The sequence below is a fragment of the Pygoscelis adeliae genome, unplaced genomic scaffold, assembly GCF_000699105.1.
Source record: "Pygoscelis adeliae isolate BGI_AS28 unplaced genomic scaffold, ASM69910v1 Scaffold54, whole genome shotgun sequence".
NCBI lineage: Eukaryota > Metazoa > Chordata > Aves > Sphenisciformes > Spheniscidae > Pygoscelis > Pygoscelis adeliae.
In genome coordinates, this window is record NW_008824982.1 from 6,257,348 (window position 1) to 6,278,956 (window position 21,609).

Below are 21,609 nucleotides of genomic sequence, written 5' to 3' on the forward strand. Positions count from 1 at the left end.
ATTTCAGGTTTTTAAAATCATTTAACACATCCCGTGAAATGATCTGGACCTATGGAAAACATGCTTTCCTGCTTCCATCACTCCCAGGAAAGTTTGGTTGCATTTTAGTCCAGATCAAATTCTTACTAATTCAGCTTACAGAAAAGCTTCATAAACCATTGTATTGACACAACCGAGAGTGCAGTCAACATCAGGCAGAAGGCTGAAAATGAGCGTCTCCAGGTAGGAGGAACTGGAAACCTCTTTACCTGGCTATGTTTAAACAGTTCCAGAAACAGTTTTGTGGACCCCCCTCCTCAAAATCCAAAATCAAATTTTCATATTTGCTTAAACTATGCAGTGGTCAAAAAAAAGAAATCTTTTTTTCCTAAATTGTGAACAAAGTTAACTGGATATTTCTGTTCTTCCTCTCCATCAGAAAGACGCAAGTCCTGGCATCACCTGCATGTTTACATTTTTAAACACATCTAGTGAAAATCCAAACTTTAAATATATAAACATTTGTATTACTCAATCAGAAATGCATTTGTGGGAGAAAGGATGAATATCAATATATAAAAACAGCTTTGTGTTTTCAGTACCTTGAAAACTGATCAGTTTTCATTTGAAGCCACACCACTGATGAGAGTTTCAAATTAATGCATCCATTTGATCAATATTGTTTTTACTTTCAGAGGCAGGGGAAGAAGGAATAAAAAATGAGGAAGGAATAAGGTCAGGCCAGCAGCATACCCAAGGTACTGGAAAACATCTTTCCTAACACCAGTACTTCTGTTTGGTATATTTTACTCTAGTATCATAAATTCTTTAAGATGGGTGAAGATTACTACCTTATCTTTATACAAGCATAATAAAATGGGGCCACAAACAATGTAGTGTTGTTAAAAAGCATTAATCAATAATACTATCTGACTCTGAGGAATGTAAAATCAGAAATTCATGTCAGTCTCAAAGCTTTCTCTATAACCTATGTGGAATGCATCTTTTCCTGAGGTTTCAGTATGGTTATTCAGCGCCTCTGCAAGTTAACTCAGTCAGAATACAGCTGGGTATTTTATTTTATGACACCCAATATTTTACTGGGTGTCATCTATTTAAATATACTGCTATATTAAATAGAGTTCTTGTGATCAACAGTTACCTAAGCTGAACAGAACAAACTGGTCAGCAGTCAAGTCATTTTTGCAGTGGCAGAATAAATACAGACCAACTTTCCATTACTACTTGAAAGTAGGACATATATTCAACCACAATTACAAGTGTTAGAAGTACAAGAGCTTTAAATCTATAAAAAGACTAATACAGAGCTATAGGGGTAACAGTTTCTTTTGTTTGGTTTGTTTGAAGAGAGAATTGTTTATTGTATCTCAAAGTATGAATATGGATAGGACTGCACAGCCCTGCAATTACCTCAACAAGCATCTATTAATTACAAAAGATGACATGCATTCTGAAACTCAAAAGAAATCTGATTTATTTTGCAATTAGCAAGGTAAACATTTTCTTCACCAAGATGTTTCCTAGTCCCATGCAGTCCAAGTGGCTAGTGTTGGAACAGAAAATACCCTCCATGTAAACACAAAGTAACAACTATTACAAAACAAAGAAACAACAACATCAAAACACAAAACAAAAAACCCCCAGACTTCCCACAGCTATTGAATTCACAGATTTTCCTGCTTCCTATTCCTCTGGGTGCATTTGACTGTGAGCAGTAAGAAGCTGGAAAACGTCTGTATTAGTTTTCCCCATTAAGAAAGGTACAGTGGCACACTGCACTCCCATTGAGGGCTTACCTGGCTGCTATCACAGGAGCGTGCAAACACTCTTCAGCGTTGTGTGACAGAAAGGGAGAGAGGATGGTTTAAAACCATGGAGTTGAGATGATTTAGGAGTTTCCAGAGTGTCATAAAGTGCACCACAAACTAGGAAACCCAATTACTCCTTTAATTTCATGGCAGGCTTTCAAACTTCTCTTAGAAATTCCCAAGTGCCTTTCTTTGAGAAATTAAAATTGGAGAGTGGAGAATTTCTTCACCAGAGATGGTGCTACAGGCTATCAGAATCCATTGCAAAATGGTAGCTACCACGAGTTTTGGGTATAAGCACTTTAACAGAGGAAAACTTACCACAGACTAGGGTAGAGCCTTCAAAGTTTACTTCAGGCAGGTAACAAAATTGGAACAGACAACATCAGAAAGCACTTGTCATAGACACTGAGCTATAAGAAGCAAAATAATTGTGTCCTCTTAACAGCGTTGAGATTTTATGTCATCAGTAAAAAGTTACTCCAAATTTTTCAGACTACTTTTTAAACTACAGGAAAAACCTCCCACCAACATATTCTTGCCTCTTTCTTCAAAACTGAGATTACCTAGCCAAACAAAAGGAGTAAACCCCTCCCTGGGTTCCTCGGGTACCATATTTTAACAACTAAAAAAAATTTCAGGATTAAGACTAAACTTATTAAAAATAAGACAAATTCTGAGTTAAGGCTGTGAATTTTTACTTTCAAAGAACTCTCAGTTCTTTGAAACTAAGCACATGGTTCATGCTTAGACAGTGCAAAATCAAGATCACATACTCTAAGTCAAAACAATAAAACTATACACAGTCACACTGAAAATCCTCAGTATGAGGAACATATTTAGCCAGTTCCCAACCACTGTAAGGACCTAGCCCAGCCTTTCCGAGTTCTGCTTCTCCTCTTTTCTTTGGTTTGTGTGTGTGAGAGAGAGAAAGGGAGTGGTTGCTTGTTTTATTACAGTTTACGCTTAATTAAGCTGTTCCACATTTCTTCCTCATAAGCAGTTGCTTATTGTGGGACTCATTCAAGCCCCTTTGTGAGTAACTTGCAGGACTGCAGTGGAAGTCAGTTCCCATTTCCCAAGGCATGGTGCCACTTCCATGGCACTTATGCATGTGTTTCCACTCTGTGGGAGTAAGACACTGAAGAAACAGGGGGTTTTGGAAAACACGTGCAAGTGCATGCTTTCTAACAACATTCAACAGCAAATTGAACATTCAGTCAGCAAATATGATGAAACGCTGCAGACTGATGCGAATGGCATTAAAGACACTGTGATTCCAGTACCTACTTCATATGGTCCAGAGAAACTCAATTTTGAGTCTTTTTATTGCAGTTAAGCTTAGAACTTAAACTATTACATCGCTATTTTGAAGGAATACTACCATGGTTACCTTTACATGGGAAGAAGCAGCCAATACATAACTAAAAAGCAAGTTCTGGAGTGGTGCAATGGATCCACGTGTCCACATTGGATGGATCCACACCATTATTCCTGACTATTAGGGTAGTGGGACGGGGGGAGCAGGGGGCAGTGAAGATGTCTTTACTTTCAAATGAAGGTAACTTTCTAAGTGCATAGCTACAAAACAGAAGCATCTGAATGTTTATACTTTGAAAACAGGTATGGAAATAACCTTTCTTGTTTAAAATGTGCTGTTGCTGTAAATAGGTATACACAACTATGTCTACTGCATGTATTTTTGCACATGCAAATATATACCAAAGCCTATCTGTCATATGCGTGCTTAGAGCTAAATGCGTGTTAGTGCTCTGCTAATAAAAAATATCCACAGCAACAGGGAAAACATACAAAAGAAGTGAATTCCAATTCTACCTCAATTTCCCATACCCACAAAAAACAAAACCTCAAAGCCAAGAAGTAGCATAAGATAGCACAATAGGGTGGAGCTCAGGTTAAACACAAGGACAACGGGTTTGCCTGTATATACCTTTTGACCCCACAATCATCCCTATTTACGTAGAGACACACAGAGATTATTCACCTTCCTGGCCAGAAGGAGCCAAGGCAGGAAGTGAGGCTGCTGGGCAAATATCAGTGTACATTATTGGTGCTTTTGTTAGGCTATGAGTTAGGCTAGAAATTAGCATGAACTTGTGTGTGCATAAAACTGTCGCCTGCTGTTCTTAATCAAATATTGTCAAATTAGCAACAACCACACTTCCCACTAAGGGCTGTATATTTAAATGTTTTAAAATCAAAAGCTATTTCTGGATTTATGCGAACCAAAAAAAGGAGCTGGAGTTGTAGGCTTCAAGGAGGAAATAAACTCTATGCCTGTACATTTGCTGCCTCTGTCAAAAGTGGATGACTGGATTCTCATTTGAATTTATGGTGAATGATTTTTAAATGAAGCACCTTGAGAAGTTACACAAACAACTTGAGGACAAAGCTTCCTCCTTCAAAAGATTAAAAAGAACTGAATGCACATAGGGGGAATAGAAATGCCATCTCAGTCACGCAAACATTCTCTGAAAACCACTGACCAGATTGGACGTGCAAGCTTAATGGGGAAAGCAGGCTTCAGTCTGAAGACCTCTGCAGCAGAAAGGATTTATTTACAAAAATGGAACATAGTGTTGTTTAGAGGATGGCTAGGAAGAAGAATAGAAGAAAAGAACTTTTCGACAATACATTAAATAAATGATTGCAGCAGTCTTTAAATCACAACATTAATACAGCCCTCTAGCAAGCAAAGGTATTAGCACAATTGTAAGCAGAATAGACTTGATGGTCCATTGGTCTCTTTCAGTACAGTAACTTGTGTTCTCGGATATTTGCCATAACACATAAAAGCCAAAAAAGTTGTTACTTGAAGAGTGTGCAATTAAACAAAGACACAAAGCAGGTAAAATTCAGCCCACGTTAACCTGTCATTCCACAGGATGGTCACACAGTTCAGGGCCACCAGCTCAGTCTTTTGGTTGGAAAGGTAACAGGTGGCCCTTCTGTACCTACCATGCATGAGAACTCACAGCAACACAGGTTATTTATTAGTATTCCTATAATATAACATGCTAGTACCCTTGCCTGATTACAATATTTCTACAATTGGTATTAGGATATGGTTGCATACGTGTTCTTCTGCATAGATATTGTTTGTATGTCACCAAAAGGCTCCCCAGACAGCTTCCACAAATGGCATAAATTAACTTGAAAAATAAATATGTGCTCACTTCATCAGGACAGTAACCTGTAGCACATGCTCAGCTTCCTTCAGTAACAACACAGATATAATTTATCTTTGTTTTTCCGCTAATCTTTGGTACAAGGGAAACAAAGAATTTCAAACACATCCAAAAATCTAACTCCTACAAGACTGAATACCACATAACAATGTCAAAGAAGTCTGCAATTGGCAAAGGAGTTTCAATACACAGATAATTTATATGTAGGTATTTTTGCTGAGAATGTTTGATAAAAGCAAAGTGCACTATATATTTAGTTCTACACTTTCATCCTAAGTGAGAAAGGTTTGCTTATTCTCTCTTATTTTGCCCTTCAATCTTAAATAATGTTTCAGAGTCACAAACAATTTGAGGACCAAAAATTACTGCCTAGTAGTAGTACTGAACACTAATCAAAGTGATGCTGAAACACTGTAAGATTCTATTATTTATTCACAAAAGAATTCACAATTTGTGGATACAGTCTACTAAGCAAGATTAGTTTAACAAACTTTCTTAATGGCTAAAACCAATCTATAATCTGAAAAAAAAAGGTAAGCTGTAATCAAGTTTGATCCACCAACAGTAAAGCAGCAGTAGTTTACATTTACTAAACTGAAAACATTTGATAGGAACAACATGCATCTAGTAAACCACAGCAATAACTGCATTTCTTTGAACAAACCTTAAAAAGAGTTAATTGCTGAATGCAGAAAAGCTCAAAAAAGCCCCACCAGCCCCAAACATCAGCCTGTATAACACTTGCATATCTAAGCAGTATGGATTTCAATACATTTGTTACAACTAGATACAATGAAGTTCTCATTGTGTAAGGCAAGCTTCCATTTCAAGAATTCGTACTACAGAAACATTACTTGCAGAATACATCATATATGTAGTACTGTACCTCCAGCATCAAAACAGAAGTCTAGAAATATTATGTGAAGATAATCTCCTAAACAATAACTGCTTGAAAGTAATCTTCAGGTTCTCACACAACTCCCTTATTAACAACTTAATTTATTGTAAGTTCTCCACTCGTACCCCAATGAACAATTACTCACATAAGTAGTCTATAGAGACTTTAGTGGGGTTACTCCTGAAAGTAACAGCTCACCGAAGTTCAAAATGTATAGTTCTTTCCATAAACCGTTTACAGAGAAATCCAAAAGAAGCACTTAGAATTACCAACCTTACTTACAAGTTCATGATTTTTTCCAATCTCAGTTCTAAAAACAGAGGGGCCATACAATTTTAGAAAATACAAGCTATGAGCAATACAATTTCACCAACAATAAGAAATCCAAGGGAAGAAGAAAACAAACAAACAAAAAAAACTTAACAGGATCTAGGACTACTGCCCAAAATAGCTTCCCCCACCCCTAAAAAACACACATATACACACAGATAATTACTGCTTACTGATTTTTGGGGAGGAGCTTATGCCCAGTAGTCACCCAACTAGGGGGAAAATCGTATAAATACTCAAGGGTGACACTTGAAATCATCAGCTTCTGCTCACTCACCAGTGGCAGAACTCCTCCTCAATAGAGGAGGATTCACTGCTCTACTGCCCTGCACTGGAGCTCCACAACATTCTGGTATGTTATGATTTTACTTCATTCTATTTGGTTACGAAGTAACTCCTATGGGATACATGTTTTCTGGCTGGGGAGGGAAGGGGGTTGATATTTAAGGGCCAGTGACAGCACCCTTACTGCCACTGGGGCTACTTGAAAAGCCACAGATAAAAGCCTGGTTTCAAGCAAGGCAATGTGAGCTTTTTGCCACTGATGCTGAAGGAGCCAGGACCTCATGCTTTATTTGCTATAGCATCAGACAGAGGCAATAAGGTCGTGGTAGAGTGTCTATGTATTTCCACTGAAACCTTTTCTTCATTTTAGGAGTTTTGATATATGCAACGCCTGAACTTACTTTTGGAGCCCTAGTGTAACTAGGAAAATAATCACTGTTTCTGAAAACAATGGTTTTAAATAGGCTGGCATCCATTTAAAATTATTCAAGAGTGAGACTATTGCCTCTAAGCTATCTATACAAGAGCTCTATAATTCAAAGTGATAGCAAGAATGATTCCCTTTCTTAGTGGATTTTTCACAACTAGTGAAAGCAGGAGGAAGTAAGCACAAAGTTAATACCAATACCAACTTTTAATACCAATACTTTAAGAAAACTCATTTATTCATGCACAAGAAACAGAACTGAACAGCTTTTCTTTATAACAAACTTTTTCTCCCCTTTCTAACACAGAACGGATTTGGAAACATGCATTTACAAATATCCTTACTGCTGCTGTTTTGTCTGAACATTGTCCATGGTAGCGATGGATATTTTTCTGAGCGATACCAGAAACAATCCAGCATCAAGGGGCCACATTTTCTACCATTCAATGTAAAGAGTCAAGGTAAGTTTACTATTTTTTGATAATAAACTAACACAATTATTCCTAGTGGGTCAATACATGAACAAGAGCTCTTTGTTTATACTATTAGTATTCAACTTCCACTAACAGTTTATGTTTATTAAAATAATGTCATCACTGCAGAAAGAACTGGCAGTGGCTCTGGCAGTTGCCTCCTATTAACAAAGATGCACACTTGTCACAGACAAGTTTTTTTACACAATAATCACTAAAGGCACACAGAGCAGAAACAAAAGCACAGCTACAGATCTAATGTTCAGTAATGGGAATAATACAACATGATTGTGTGCATAATTATGCACAACATGGTAATTATCCTCGAATTTCTTGATTCAACACTGGGGTTTCTAACAATAGACCTGTGATCTACAATATTCAGAAAGAACTTTTACATATTCTGTCATGTTATCTCTACTCAAAACAGACCTTAGGTGTGAATTTAAATATATATCTGATACATATGGCCAAATGAAGACCTGTTTAAAGTCTAGAAAGGCAAAATGAATTAATATATAGTCATAAAAATAAGACATAAACCTCTACATACTTTTTTCATGAGTTATTTAAGCTTATACTTTAATTATCAGACTAATGTCCTAGTAATATAACAATTCTAGCTTTATTATAAAAAGTTCTCTTTATTTCATACATCAGTTATTGTATAGGCAACATATAATTGCAATGCTATACATTGTGATATCTTATTTCTGGGTATCCTCTATGTCCTTGTAAGTCAAATGGGTGGCTATACTTAGTGTTTGAAACTGAGTTCTGTTTTATTTTTCCATGTTTAGGCCAAAGCTTTTTTTAAAAACTTGAAATCAGAACTTCTGACTTCCCAGGTGCTGGTTTTATTTGACAAATTGTCCCCCAAAGGATGATCAGTAATCTCTATTAAAAATTATCATCACTAAAATTAAGAGAACTGAATCTTCCTTGTAAACATCTCTCCCCCCCCCAAAGACAACATTATTTTCTTTCAGACATCAACAGGCTATTCAGAATAGCTTTCACTTTTGCTGTATCCCATCTACTTTTAGTTGTAATAATTATACTTGGGTAAAAATGAGGAAGCCAAAATGAGGGACTCAGAAAATAGGATTTGCAAATAAGCTTCTCTTTGCCAGAAAAAGGACATTTTAGGCTGTATCTGCATTAGAAAATAGGGTAGCACAACAGAAGCAGATCTGGAGAGCGGAATAGTTACTGCTCAGGACATAGTATCCACTTTACCTTCATTTAGGAGGTTTTGTTTCAGAACAGCTCTAGGATTGGACTAGAGCTATTATGGACCATCCATCCATCATGGACTGGATGCTCATGAGCAGCACACATCAAGTCCAAAGATGCAGCCCTGGTCTCACCCCAGCCAGCTCCAGCCCACGTGCTCCAAGAATGCTCTGCAGTAAGAACCAAGTGAAAGCAGCATGGCTGGGAAACTTACCCCCCAAAATGTTCTTCTGGGTTGTACCAAAATACTGTCACAGTTTCATCCCTTGCCTTCAGCCACAAGGACCTTCTGGAATCCTACCAGCACTCTCAGACTGAATTTAGCTACATATACATAAACAGCTACTCTGAGGACTTACTAACTGGAATTCCCACTGGGTTAGAGTTGCATTTCCTCCCTCTCCCCTCACTAACTTTTCATAGTGTTTTCCCATGACTTTATTCAGAATCATTTACATATTTATATTATTTTTAAGTGAAGTACAATATTTAGTTGGTTATCCTCTACTACACTTCACTTACAGTATGAGAAGAGAAGTTTGTTTTTCTTTCCCCTCTATAGAAAACATTTGGAAAGGGGGAAACCAGCAGCAAATTAAGAAAAAGGAAGGAGCAGGTTAAACAGGAAATGGGGTGAAAGGGGGAAATGAATTGTCCTGAACTAAGTTTTCACTTTATATACTAACACAGAATCTAATGCGTGTGAAACTTCGTATTTAGAATGAGAATGATTATATCAACATGTGAGAAGTGTAAAATGCTGTCTATTTAGGAAAGGTAACAAAGACTGTATACTAGACCTCAAAAGCAGGAACAGCCTACAGTTTTACAGACATGGGAGTCCAGTCATTCAAAATTGCTTGACAAATCTTCATTTGGGGAACAAGCATCAAAATGGAGGACTGGAAAACCACTGTTATTCTTCAGTCTGGAAAACAAGCATCTTATAGAGGGTTTTTAGAAGAGTTTAAAGAGGGCAGACTGTTAGAGATCATCATTTCTAGTCTGAGACAATCATGGAGGAATAAAACAGGAGACTACAGAACCGAATTCATCTAACTATTGTCTAGTGAGTTCTTCTGTATGCAAGTAGCTCAAGTAGCATATGGCAAGCTTTTCATCATAGCTGACTTCTCCTATTTGGTCACCAAACATTAGCTTCTAGAGATTTAGTTATCAATAAATTCTCTTTTTGTTTTGTACAGCTTTGTCAAAAAGCAGCCTGGAACTAAAATTTCAGTCTAGGCCCAAACTGGTGACTCGGGACAACATGTAATAGATCATACAATTTCTGTTGGCAAAGCCTATTAAAGCTTCATTTAATTTGGTGAAATTGTTTTAACAGTTTTAAAAATCATGTTCTTGACAGCTCTCCAGTCAGAATATACTTTCCTTTTCTGTATGGATTTAGTGTTACCATTTTTAAAATATACCAGGACGTAATTTTTAAGCCAGTAGCTCTTTGGCTTGAAATCTTTGAAAAGTCCTAGTTGAGAATAATCATTGAATTAAGTCTGACTGTTCAACAATGCTTAAATTAGCATAACCTGCAATAATGGCTTAAGTCTTCATACTTAATTCAATACATAAATAGGGTTTGACTGCACTCAGAGAACATAAACCAACTTTACATCAAGATATGTGCCAAGACATATGAAAGAGTAGCTAACCACTACTTCAATTTTCCTGGTAAAAATCCTACTTCATTAATGTGTTCAGCTGTCCTTTCCTCAGAGGACTTACCATTGTCTCTAGACAGCACAATTGCCAGACATTTTAATCTAAAAGCAGCACAACTTTGAAACAATATAGCTCCTCACAGAAAATCTCTACAATAACATGAATGCTGACAAAGACTTCAGCATCTTATGCAAAAAGGCAGCACCCACACCACCTTGTGAACCTAGGACTGATATGAAGGTGCATGTAAAACACGGTAAAAAGCAAGAAAGAGAAGCACTCTGAAGCTGAAGTCTGATGCAATTTGCCACCAAAAAAGAAAAAATTAGATCAAGTGCAGTAACTGCATGTTACTTAAATACAGCTGAATAAAATGAATTTTGCCTGCAGAAATTAAACTAACTCTGACTGCTAAAGAACAAAATACATTTGGTAGGTCTGGACATAGTTCCTTGAGTTAGGGTTATGAAAGAGCAAACCTGGCTGGGGTCACTGTTGTCTTCTGCCAAAGTACCCACATAAAGACTTGGTTTTGGATTTGATGCAGTTGATGTAAAAACCTATTCATATTTTTCCCCTAATGCTTTACAACTGAAACAGCATTAACTCAGGAACCTGTTTAGGTATTTGCATTGAGGCTTTGATCTGACCTGCCTGTGTGAACAGATAGTTTTTGAAGTTCTGTCCATAGATAGAACCTATGGAATAAATTCAGAGTCCTCCAGTTCAGTAAGCTGTTTTCTCTGATGGCAGCTCTCTTATCTGTGGTGAAGAGAAAATGTGTAACGTGTAAAGAACATTTACATGCCACTTGCACTGTGGGGTACATGTTAATTCTGACAGGCTTAAGTCTTTTCCAAATTATTTTTCCATATGATGTAGTTCTTAAAATTTGACACATTTAAGTCACCTACATAACAAGAAAACCAACTTGCAATTGCACCCTGCTGAATCTGGGAGTTCAGTAGTAAGAAATCCAACAATATGAGTAAGACGCCAAAGACTGCACCAGACTAGTCTCTGGTACTCACAGATTCCACAACCTCCTTTGCAGCTGAGAAGGATGTGTGTTTGCATTTTCAGTTTGTCAATAAATCACAGACATCACTTTCTTCCTATGTAGGATTTTAACAACTATCTTCCTTTTCATTGCCTTAAGGAGGATGAGATAGGAAGGTGTACAAAATAAGGTGATATGCATTTGTGCTGATTTTATGCACCAGCAAAAAAGAAAATGCACTCTCTATACTTGGAAGATAAGAACAATTTCCCTGGCAATATAGGAAGAAGGCAACCTTGCAGATCCAATATCAAACCAAAATCAAATGTATTTCATATACACATCTCTTTTTTAAAATAGAATATGTACAAGAATAGTTTTTTTTCCTCCATCGCACTTTTGGTTCATCAAGACTAACCACAGATTGGAAAAAGCAATTTATTATCTAAAAGACAGCAGAATACTCATTGCATAAACTTTTATATATATATACACACACACACACACTGCTCTCTTTGTAAGAGACTGAAATGTAAACTTCAGCTGATCCAGTTGTTGATCTTATCAATCTTTTCTAAATACGCATCAAACAGAGTATGTTGCCAATACAAAAAACAGAATCAAGGCTCTTCCTATATCGTTCAGTTTTTATTTTTAAAATGACCTCTTAAATTAACATTCATCATAGGTATCATATTTCGTTCTATAATGCTGCCAGTTGCTGCAAACTACTGAAGTAGACTCACAGTATCTATGTTAATCTTGTCTTTAATGTCCCACAAATCAGCATCCTAATTTCAACAGGAAGCTGCAAGCTCCCCCAAAGTGCACAGAAAACTAAGCAGTGAGCTTGTTTGTTTATTCCTTTGTGACATTTGGTTAAGTGGCTCCACCTGCTGTTTTGATAACTAAGAAAATGAAGTATTATTAAAAAAACAAAACAATGCCAGAATTCTGACTGCAGTAAGATGAATGCAGTTGTGACCTTGCCACTGTGTGAAGTTTTTATGACAAACAAAAATCTTTGAGACAGTATTTGAAAATATATCATTCATATGTCTACAAAAAAAAACCAAACCACGACAGAGCCATGGCCCACTTTTGGAAGTGTGAGGGGGGGAAAGGACAAAAATTTCACTACTTAAATGTAGCACCAAGTAGCTTCAGAAAAGTAACTACACCTGCACAGGAAGCTTTCTCTGGTTTCGTTCATCATCAAGATGCAAGTCTGATAACGTGCTAAATCAGTTACCTGTTTTTTTTTCCTCTTTCTTAATAGTTTGCATCTACTTGTACAGCATCTTTTAAGCTCTCTGAGGACCCTACATGTATTGAAGCCAAAAAAATTTCTAGAGGCCTTATAGCTTACAGCACAACTCCAACACATTTGCATTTGTTAATTATTCATACAAGAGCTCTGAGACACTTTTGCCCTGAACGTCAGGTTCTCAGTGACCAAACACAGTATTAGAAACTTGACTTCTATGAGGTTCAAATTAAGTTAACCCTTCACACAATTCACCACCATGCTACAAGTTTGCAAATCTGTTGTAGCTGCCTCAGTTGACTGGGTTTCCTCTCTCTCACAGGTGTGCAGATAAGGGGTGAACAAGGACCCCCTGGTCCCCCAGGCCCTATTGGACCAAGAGGACAACCAGGTCCTGCAGGAAAGCCAGGGTTTGGAAGTCCTGGTCCCCAAGGCCCCCCTGGTCCCCCAGGACCACCTGGATTCTCTGCAGTTGGAAAGCCAGGCGTGCCAGGCCTACCAGGAAAGCCAGGAGACAGAGGACTAAACGGTGAGAAAGGAGAAGCTGGACCTGTTGGGCTCCCAGGCGCAAGAGGGCCACAAGGACCACCTGGCACTCCTGGCCCCGCAGGACTGTCTGCTCCTGGCAAGCCAGGACCACAAGGCCCTCCAGGAGCTCAAGGGCCGAGGGGCATCCCTGGAGAGAAGGGAGAGCCAGGTATCCCTGGTATAAACGGACAAAAGGGAGAAAGTGGATTCGGCGTTCCAGGCCGCCCGGGTAACAGGGGTCTTCCAGGCCCGCAGGGGCCCCGGGGCCTCCCTGGTCCTGCTGGGGTAGGGAAGCCTGGCGAAAACGGTCTTCCAGGTCAGCCAGGTATGAAAGGTGACAGAGGTCTACCAGGCGCACCCGGAGCAGCTGGTATCCCCGGTCCCCAGGGTCCCCCAGGAGAACGTGGAGAAGCCGGTGTCGGCAAGCCTGGGCCAATGGGACCACCAGGAGCAGTAGGCATCCCCGGAGCCAAGGGACACCCCGGACCTGCAGGCTTGCCTGGATCCCCAGGTCTTCCAGGTTTCGGAAAGCCAGGATTGCCAGGGATGAAGGGACACAGAGGGCCTGAAGGTCCTCCTGGCCTTCCAGGACCTAAAGGAGACCAAGGCCCAGCTGGTATGCCAGGAGAACCAGGGCCTGCCGGGCCACCAGGGAACATGGGCCCTCACGGACTCAAAGGCTTGCCCGGTGAGAACGGCCTACCGGGACCCAAAGGCGACATGGGACCTGCAGGCCCCCCGGGATTCCCAGGAGCCAAGGGTGAACGAGGTCTACCAGGATTAGAGGGAAAACCAGGATACCCAGGTGAGCAGGGTCTTGCTGGTCCTAAGGGACACCCTGGTTTCCCAGGTCCAAAAGGCGACACTGGCCATGCTGGGCTACCTGGCTTGCCTGGTCCAATGGGTCCACAAGGAGTTAAGGGCGTGCCAGGGATCAATGGTGAGCCGGGCCCTAGAGGGCCTTCAGGAATACCTGGGATCAGAGGCCCCATCGGCCCCCCTGGCCTGCCAGGAGCCCCTGGTGCGAAAGGTGAGCCAGGAACACCAGGACTGCCAGGCCCAGCAGGGATTTCTACAAAAGGCTTAAGCGGACCCATGGGACCACCTGGACCCCCCGGGCCTAAAGGCAACAATGGAGAGCCTGGCTTGCCAGGCCCCCCAGGTCCTCCTGGTCCCCCCGGCCAAGCCGCAATTCCACAGATGCCTGAAAGCTACATTAAAGCAGGAGAGTCTCGGGAGCTATCAGGAATGTCTTTCATGAAAGGAGTAAACCAAGCTCTTACAGGGATGCCAGTGTCTGCTTTCAGTGTCATCCTCTCAAAAGCCTACCCTGGGGCAACAGTCCCCATCAAATTTGATAAAATCTTGTACAATAGGCAGCAACACTATGACCCCAGAACAGGAATCTTCACCTGCAGGATCCCTGGACTGTACTATTTCTCCTACCATGTACATGCAAAAGGAACAAATGTTTGGGTTGCACTCTACAAAAATGGTTCCCCACTCATGTACACTTATGATGAGTACAAGAAAGGATACCTTGACCAGGCTTCTGGCAGTGCTGTCATCGATCTCATGGAGAACGATCAAGTATGGCTCCAACTGCCCAATTCAGAATCTAATGGTCTGTATTCCTCTGACTATGTTCACTCTTCTTTCTCAGGTTTCCTATTTGCTCATATCTAACAACATCCCACTTACACTGTCCTGACACTCTCTCCTTCAGACCATTTTAACGGGGCACTGATCTGACTCATCCCTAGCAGGTCATGCAACTTCAATTTTGCAAGAAAAATGGAGGAGGGAGTGAGAAGGCGGAAGAGATTGGTTCAAACCGAGTAGAATTATATTGTATGTTTTTAGAGAATTGTCATAAGAAATTTGTTTCAAATGATGATCAATTGTCCAACTGAATGCAACATTAAAATTTTATGAATTAATACAATGTACCAGTCTCTCTCTTTTTTCTTTTTTTTTTTTAAAAAAGGAAAAACAGAATTTCTAACTATCACTTCTCACAACACAAAGTAGCCATTCCAGGACTCTTGATCATACTTCACTATACTTGAATTAACTGAAGGTATTATTCAGAGTAAACAGTCTCAGATACAGCATGGTCATCACAACAGACAGATAATATACTTCAGTAACATTAGTCTGCTATCTGTCAGCTTCATCTTTAAGCTATTAAACAGGAGTCAAGAAAACACAACTCTAATATAGTGCATACCATGTCACAATTTTAATTTAGTTCCACTTTTCTTATTAATGAATAACTCTCTTGCAGAAAGGTAGATTTACAAATTATTACCTGTTACTGAAGATCTAAAGCTTTCACAATATGAAAAAGCAGCCAGACTTGAAGCCTACAAATCCACTCAGCTTTCTTTGATGCACATTTTGTAATCTGCAGTAACAAACTAGTTCAGTATTTTAAGCTCCTAACATTCTGTAAAACTACAATGTTCAGAGTACAGTAAACCAACTGTCACCAAATCCAGAAGAGCATATCTTCACAAGCATGCAGACACTCACAAAATCAAAACAGCTTTACCTCCCCAAAATTGGAGACAATCTGTGCACTGTTTTTCCCTGAACAGTTCATGCCTTTAGAACACAATACTCTTGGGACTATATTTTACTTAAATGCTAAATGTACCAGATGATGACAGTAATCAGTCAGTAGACAATCATATTTACCATACCTACATATAACTCATGTCTCACAAACATTAGACATTACATTAATCTGTTACAGCACTAAGAAAAGTTAATGGTATAAAGTAAGCTAGCTTAGTAAAATTAGTGCTTATAAATTATCAAACCATAATAGTTTGATCACACATTTCTTCCGATGACAGTTACCATTCACATGCTTTAAAAAGCATCATATACATCAAAACCTTATCAACTCTTAAACTATTATTTTTACCTTAATTTTTTTAAAAGGAAGTTTTTAATCACTTGAACTAAAAGCATGTAGGCTCATGTTTAAAAGTTTTGCGTATCACCATTTCTTCATGAAAGCAGAACCTGAGGCTTGTTATATTGCATACATTTGAAATCAGCAATTTCTCAAGTACTTGATAATACGTTGGGATTAATAAAAAAAGTGAGGACACCTTTAGGTTGATCCATCCTTAGCAAAACTATATAATGTTTTGGAAACAGTAAAGAACTACCAAGAAGGTAACTTTGCAGAATTGTTTTTTCTCCCCTTTGAAGTGCTGCTGGATAAGGAAGCCTGTGGCTTAGGCTATACTTTGGTAAAATAAGTGCTTAAGTAGAGAGTGTAACGCAAGATCTGCTTATTTTAGCAGCCAAGTAGACCTAGGCAAGCAAATCGGTACTACTATTATAAACATCACACACAAATGTATGGAAATAATACAGTGGACAGTAACACAATTAATAAGTAGCAATCCCGTGATACTCTTCTTTCAAGCCAAAATAAAACTCAAGACACTTGAGTCAGAATTGTCTATTCCCACTATTCTACCTTCCTGTTTTAGGCCAAATACTAATTACGGATCTCCTTAGAATTATCTCTTTTTTTCACTAAAAATGTTTTCCTATGCAGTCACTCACATCAGTTCAACAGCACTTTCCAGTATTTAAACATAGCATGTGCTGCTGCCAATACCAATTCAACCTATCTGGCACTTTCGTTTCAGAAACAAATAGAGGGACTGGGTAGTGGAGCTGGAAAATACTGCTCAGTAGTCATAAAGTTTCTGGTTAATTGCTTTACATCCGAAATGTATGCCAAAGCACGTGTTTAAAGTTGTTGCAGATGCTTGGTGCTCAGCAGTACATTACTGTCCTGTGATTCCAATTAACGAGTCTCTCCACAAGAAAGTAGGCCTAGACAGTATTCTTAAAAGCATGGTTCACCAATTCTTATTGTCCATCCACTTTAAAATCAGGTTTTGTCCTTTAATGTCTTTGTTCCTCGAATGAACACATAGGACTTGAAATAAGTCTACAGCTTAGTACCTCAGGCCCACCTTTTTGAAGGCTTTTCATAACTGTTCAGACATTAAGCCATTAAGAAAGCATCTCTTAACACTGAAAAGCTAGAGATTACACACCAAATTGTGGCACAAGCACAACTTCTACCTTGATTTTAGCTTTGAATTCTCAGTTTAGAGGGAACCTTGAGAAGGTCTGTAAGATTTTTAAATTTGTTTTTTAATATTTTCTCCACATGAAGATCAGCAACCTACCTAAAGATAAAGCTCTTCCAGAAACCACATCTTTTCTGGATCATGGGCATTAGAGGAAAGAAAATTCAATATGAGATTAAAATGAAAACATAAGAGCCTGTAATAGTACAAAACTCACTTCCAAAGGCTTCAAAAAGATTTCTGAGACAAATTTCAGTAGTTCTTAAGTGTTCAGACACATGAAGCACCCAAAGAATCCCTTCTGTATTTAGCTGGAAAGCCCAGCAGAGAAGTGCAACAAATTTGTTTGCTTCTATCTTTGTTGCCATTTTCACAATTAAGACAAATAATGATCTCTCATCACTGGACTATCTCAACATTAGGAATTTCTAATGTTTTGCAAAATTTTTGGAAGAAAATCTTTTGGCCAGAAAAGCATCTTTGCTTTTTGTTTGTTGTATTTGAAGTTGTATATAAAGGATATAACGCACATATCACAGACATCTAGATCCACTATCTTCTGCGAAGACAACAGGGTAATAACATAACTTGCAATCAAAAACCTCTGTGTGTGCGTGCACGCGTTTTTGGGGAGAGAATGGAGTAGTTTAGAAAGATCCAAAGTTTTCCTGCCCACAGTAACACTTCCCATACATCAGCATGTCACTTCAAAATACTGATCAATCACATAAAAGACAATATGCAAATTACTAAAAAACAGGTTTTAAGTCTGGCACTTTCTTTCTCTAATAATCTTCCTTTTTGTAAAAGATGGTCAGTGCCAAATTTCTCAGATGCATCCTTGAAACCTGAGAGCAGATCCCATCAAGCCTTTTCATGGGCAATTTATGAAGTCTCTGCTGCCATGTTAGCCATGATCTTTTTACTTCCAAAATGAAAAATAAGCTTATGAGCTGATTGAAAATATTACAAATATATCATCTTCACTATATAACCACAGATGCTACAGTTTTCAGAAGTGTCAGGGAAATGACAGGGAAGACAATCATGGAAGACAGAGAGAAAGCAGCCTTTAAGAGAAGACATTTTACAAAATTCTGCTTAAAGAAGTTATATCAGGCAACTTCCTCCTACAAGAACTATTGATTTTTCTGTCCAAAAATAATGAAATTTGAAACTTTTCATGTGGAAATAGTTATACAGTACTTTAAGCACTTATTAACCCCTCTAAAGATCAAACTTTATTTCTATAATGTGTTGTGGACCTTTGTCCACATATTTCTACAGTGTAAAATACATTGCCACATGCCATTTATTTTAAAATTGCTCTTTACTAGTTTATATATAATATAAACCAAGTGAAACACATACAAACTAATGTTAATCACCTTAAAGCTGCAAAATATTGCAGTAATAGGTTAAAGATTTACAAAAAGGATTACTCAAGTAATTTAATGTTCAACTTGGGTATCAATTGCAGCGGGCATTCTTGCAGGTATTATTAGGCAAGAAATGACCATTTTGAAAATAAGAATATCTGTGTTCATTGCTATCTGACATAATGCTTTTCCGATAGTATTGTTTAATAAATTCCCCCCAATTTTTGAGTTATTCTTCAGAAAGGAAGATCTCAATAACACAAGACTATTTTGGAACCCTCTTACTCTCCCTCTGCAAGCCTCAGTTCTTCACTTCTTTACAAGTAAAAGAGTGGGTCAATACCCTTCATTAAGCTAAGCCAGGACAATCATGTCTATCTGAAAAAGCCATCCAAAAAAAATATCATAGGGCAATTATCTAAGGCAATTACTATAGCTAAGACAATGAAAAGCAAAATCCACCAGACACCTGATTATGATCAAAGAAATCGTGTGAAAAAGGGGCATAGAGAAACAAGGGCATACTGACAACAAACCAAAGTGACTTGCAAATACGGATTTCAAAAAATAAAGCGGTCAGTCGTTCTGCTCCGTCACTGACAATGGCACTACTAAGACGGCATTTCAACTGGGGAACTTTGCGTCTCCTCAACTGACCACTTAATAAGTTTGCTTTAGAAATTTTACCTTGACTAACTGTTAATGAGCACTGCTTTTCGCTGAAGGGTTAAACCCTCTACAAGGCACCAAGGGCATGCAGTTAAGTCAAGAGGCTGTGGTTTTGAAGCCAGGCTCTGGGCTAAGAAAGAGAGTGGGGCTTCCTGGTATGTAGACGTTGGGCTGGAGCCAGGTTTAGGAGTTTCCTCAGGAAGCTATGTTAAGCTTGCAGCTGAGGAAAAAAAAAAAAAAATCTCTTTGGCACAAACTTGTGACAGAAGATTAGTACCGTTATTCTCATTTCACAGAGGGACCTGAAGCAAAAAGAGATACACCACGGGAATATCACAGGTAAGTGATACAGGAGGAAATTCTCTGGTTCTTCCGACTCCCTGTTCAGTGCTTTATCCACTGGACCACATTATTAAAAGGAAAATAAGACCACTATGAAGCCTTTCAAGGTGATGCATGACAGAGCATAGTACTTTCATATATTAAAATATTTAAGTAGTGTATACAATCTGCATTGTTTTACTTCTGATTTTCCAGAGCTTTATCCAAAATAACTCATGCCTATCAGTTACTACGTTTTCTTACATTTAACACTGCTGTGCATGCGCCTCATGACTTTTATAAGAGATTCAGGTGTATTAAATTACGTACCAATTCTGATAGCAGTTAGAAAGGATTAAGTCATATCACACATGTTTGTATGCAGATTCCATGCTTACATACACAAATAGGTACCAGATAGGTAGGTATATGCATAAATGTACACATGTACACACAAGCAGACACTCATAGAAATAAAATGAAGCTATTACTTCTGATTTCAAAGATCAGACTTCAACTTCTGTTTGATCTAATTAATTTCCAAAGAACACTTTTTAAAATTATTCTTTTTGCCAAACACTGCATGATCCACACCTTTTAAAACAAAGAGCTTTCGCGATTTGAAAAAAGAATTAACAAAAATGCTAAAAAAATAGTTACAGTTGATTAGGATTGGTTTAATATCAGCAGAAAACAAAGGACATATTTATTTCATGTATGAATGAGTTCCTAGAGGAATTCTTAACTACCAATCACACTCTAAGCTCCAATGGAAACACAGTAGCAACAACAAAAACATTTTACGAATATCTCGCTGTCTTTTGCAATATGCATCCTGATATCAACTTCCCTTTTGTTTGGAACCTCTCTGAGACAATTTTCTTTGAAAGGAATACAGAAAGTAGTACAGCTCTGGTGAACAAAAGGTAAGTTTTAAGAAGGTCCAGACTACACCTGTGCCTAATGAATGTTGCATTAACAGAGGTAATTCTATCAGAAAATACTACCAGCAAAATTATACATAATTCTGAACTGATCTGCATATAATCTTTTTACACCCCCCCCGCAGTTAAAAATAATTTCAATTAATTGTGAGCACACGCAAGATGATTAAGCTTTATTCTGAACTTATTATTTTATATGCCTAATAGAAACTTGGAAATTAAGTCTGTGAAGGAGGAAAAGTATTTCTAGTGGAAGGCTATCCAAGATGTTTTCCAACTCCAACTTATATTACAGTATTATAAGGTTGGCTTTGGGTGGAGGAAGGCTACTATTAAAAAATTCCTCTGCAATTTCTAGTAAATTTATAACAAAATAACAGATTTTAAAAAGGTTTCAAAAATAGGAAAACAATCTCCTCACCATTGTGTCAGTACTACATGAGGAATTCTAATCAAAACTAGTGCTAAAGAAAATTATCAAATATTAGTTACTACTTTAATTTTTTTGTCCAATCATTTCTGATTTTATTTAGGAGTACAACACCACAAGGAATAGAATCAAAATACAGTTCAAGGGTGTCCACATTACCATACCAATCATGGGAAGAAACCATTTTTCCTCTAAATTCAGTGAAGTAGCACATCACAAGTGTTGTTAAAAATAGCAAAACAGTTCCAGCTAAACTAAATAGAAATAGTAATGAAAAAGATGTTCTATTTCAGGATAAATGTGTCTACTGTACAACTATTTGTAAGCTTGAAAAGTAAAAGCTGTGTTGAGTAACCTACAGTGTACTTGCAGATGTACAAGTACATTTGCTCTGGCTAGCACGTGTAATATTTTCAGCTAGTATAGTAAGTTTGCAGTGAACCCACTTACCTTTAAAAGCTGATATTTTATAATTGTGCTGGATAGCAGCCACCATGTCCTTCCAGAAGTCATATTTTTTCTGACCGTCATGCTGTAAGTGTCAAAAGGAACGTAGTCATTACGTCAAGTATCAGCTATTTTCAGTTTTCATATTGAA

At 38.2% G+C, this 21,609-nt stretch overlaps 2 protein-coding genes across 2 annotated transcripts in view; one reads left to right on the forward strand and one right to left on the reverse strand.

Annotated features, from left to right (window-relative positions):
- NT5DC1 (5'-nucleotidase domain containing 1) overlaps positions 1–21,609 on the reverse strand; it is a 155,570-nt gene that overhangs the window by 123,545 nt on the left and 10,416 nt on the right. Inside the window, exon 6 of the mRNA XM_009325696.1 lies at positions 21,462–21,543. Within this exon, the coding sequence (XP_009323971.1) occupies positions 21,462–21,543 (82 nt within the window). The remainder of the gene's footprint in view (positions 1–21,461; positions 21,544–21,609) is intronic.
- Positions 7,280–14,827, forward strand: COL10A1 (collagen, type X, alpha 1). The gene is made up of 2 exons (XM_009325668.1): positions 7,280–7,418; positions 12,936–14,827. The coding sequence occupies exons 1-2, from the start codon at positions 7,280–7,282 to the stop codon at positions 14,825–14,827; spliced, it is 2,031 nt and encodes a 676-aa protein (XP_009323943.1).

Bases quoted from the DNA above. Each gene is read 5' to 3' on its own strand.
- COL10A1 (XM_009325668.1), top strand. From the start codon at position 7,280: ATGCATTTACAAATATCCTTACTGCTGCTGTTTTGTCTGAACATTGTC. The intron at 7,419-12,935 runs GTAAGTTTACTA...TCTCTCTCACAG, and splicing joins ATTCAATGTAAAGAGTCAAG to GTGTGCAGATAAGGGGTGAA.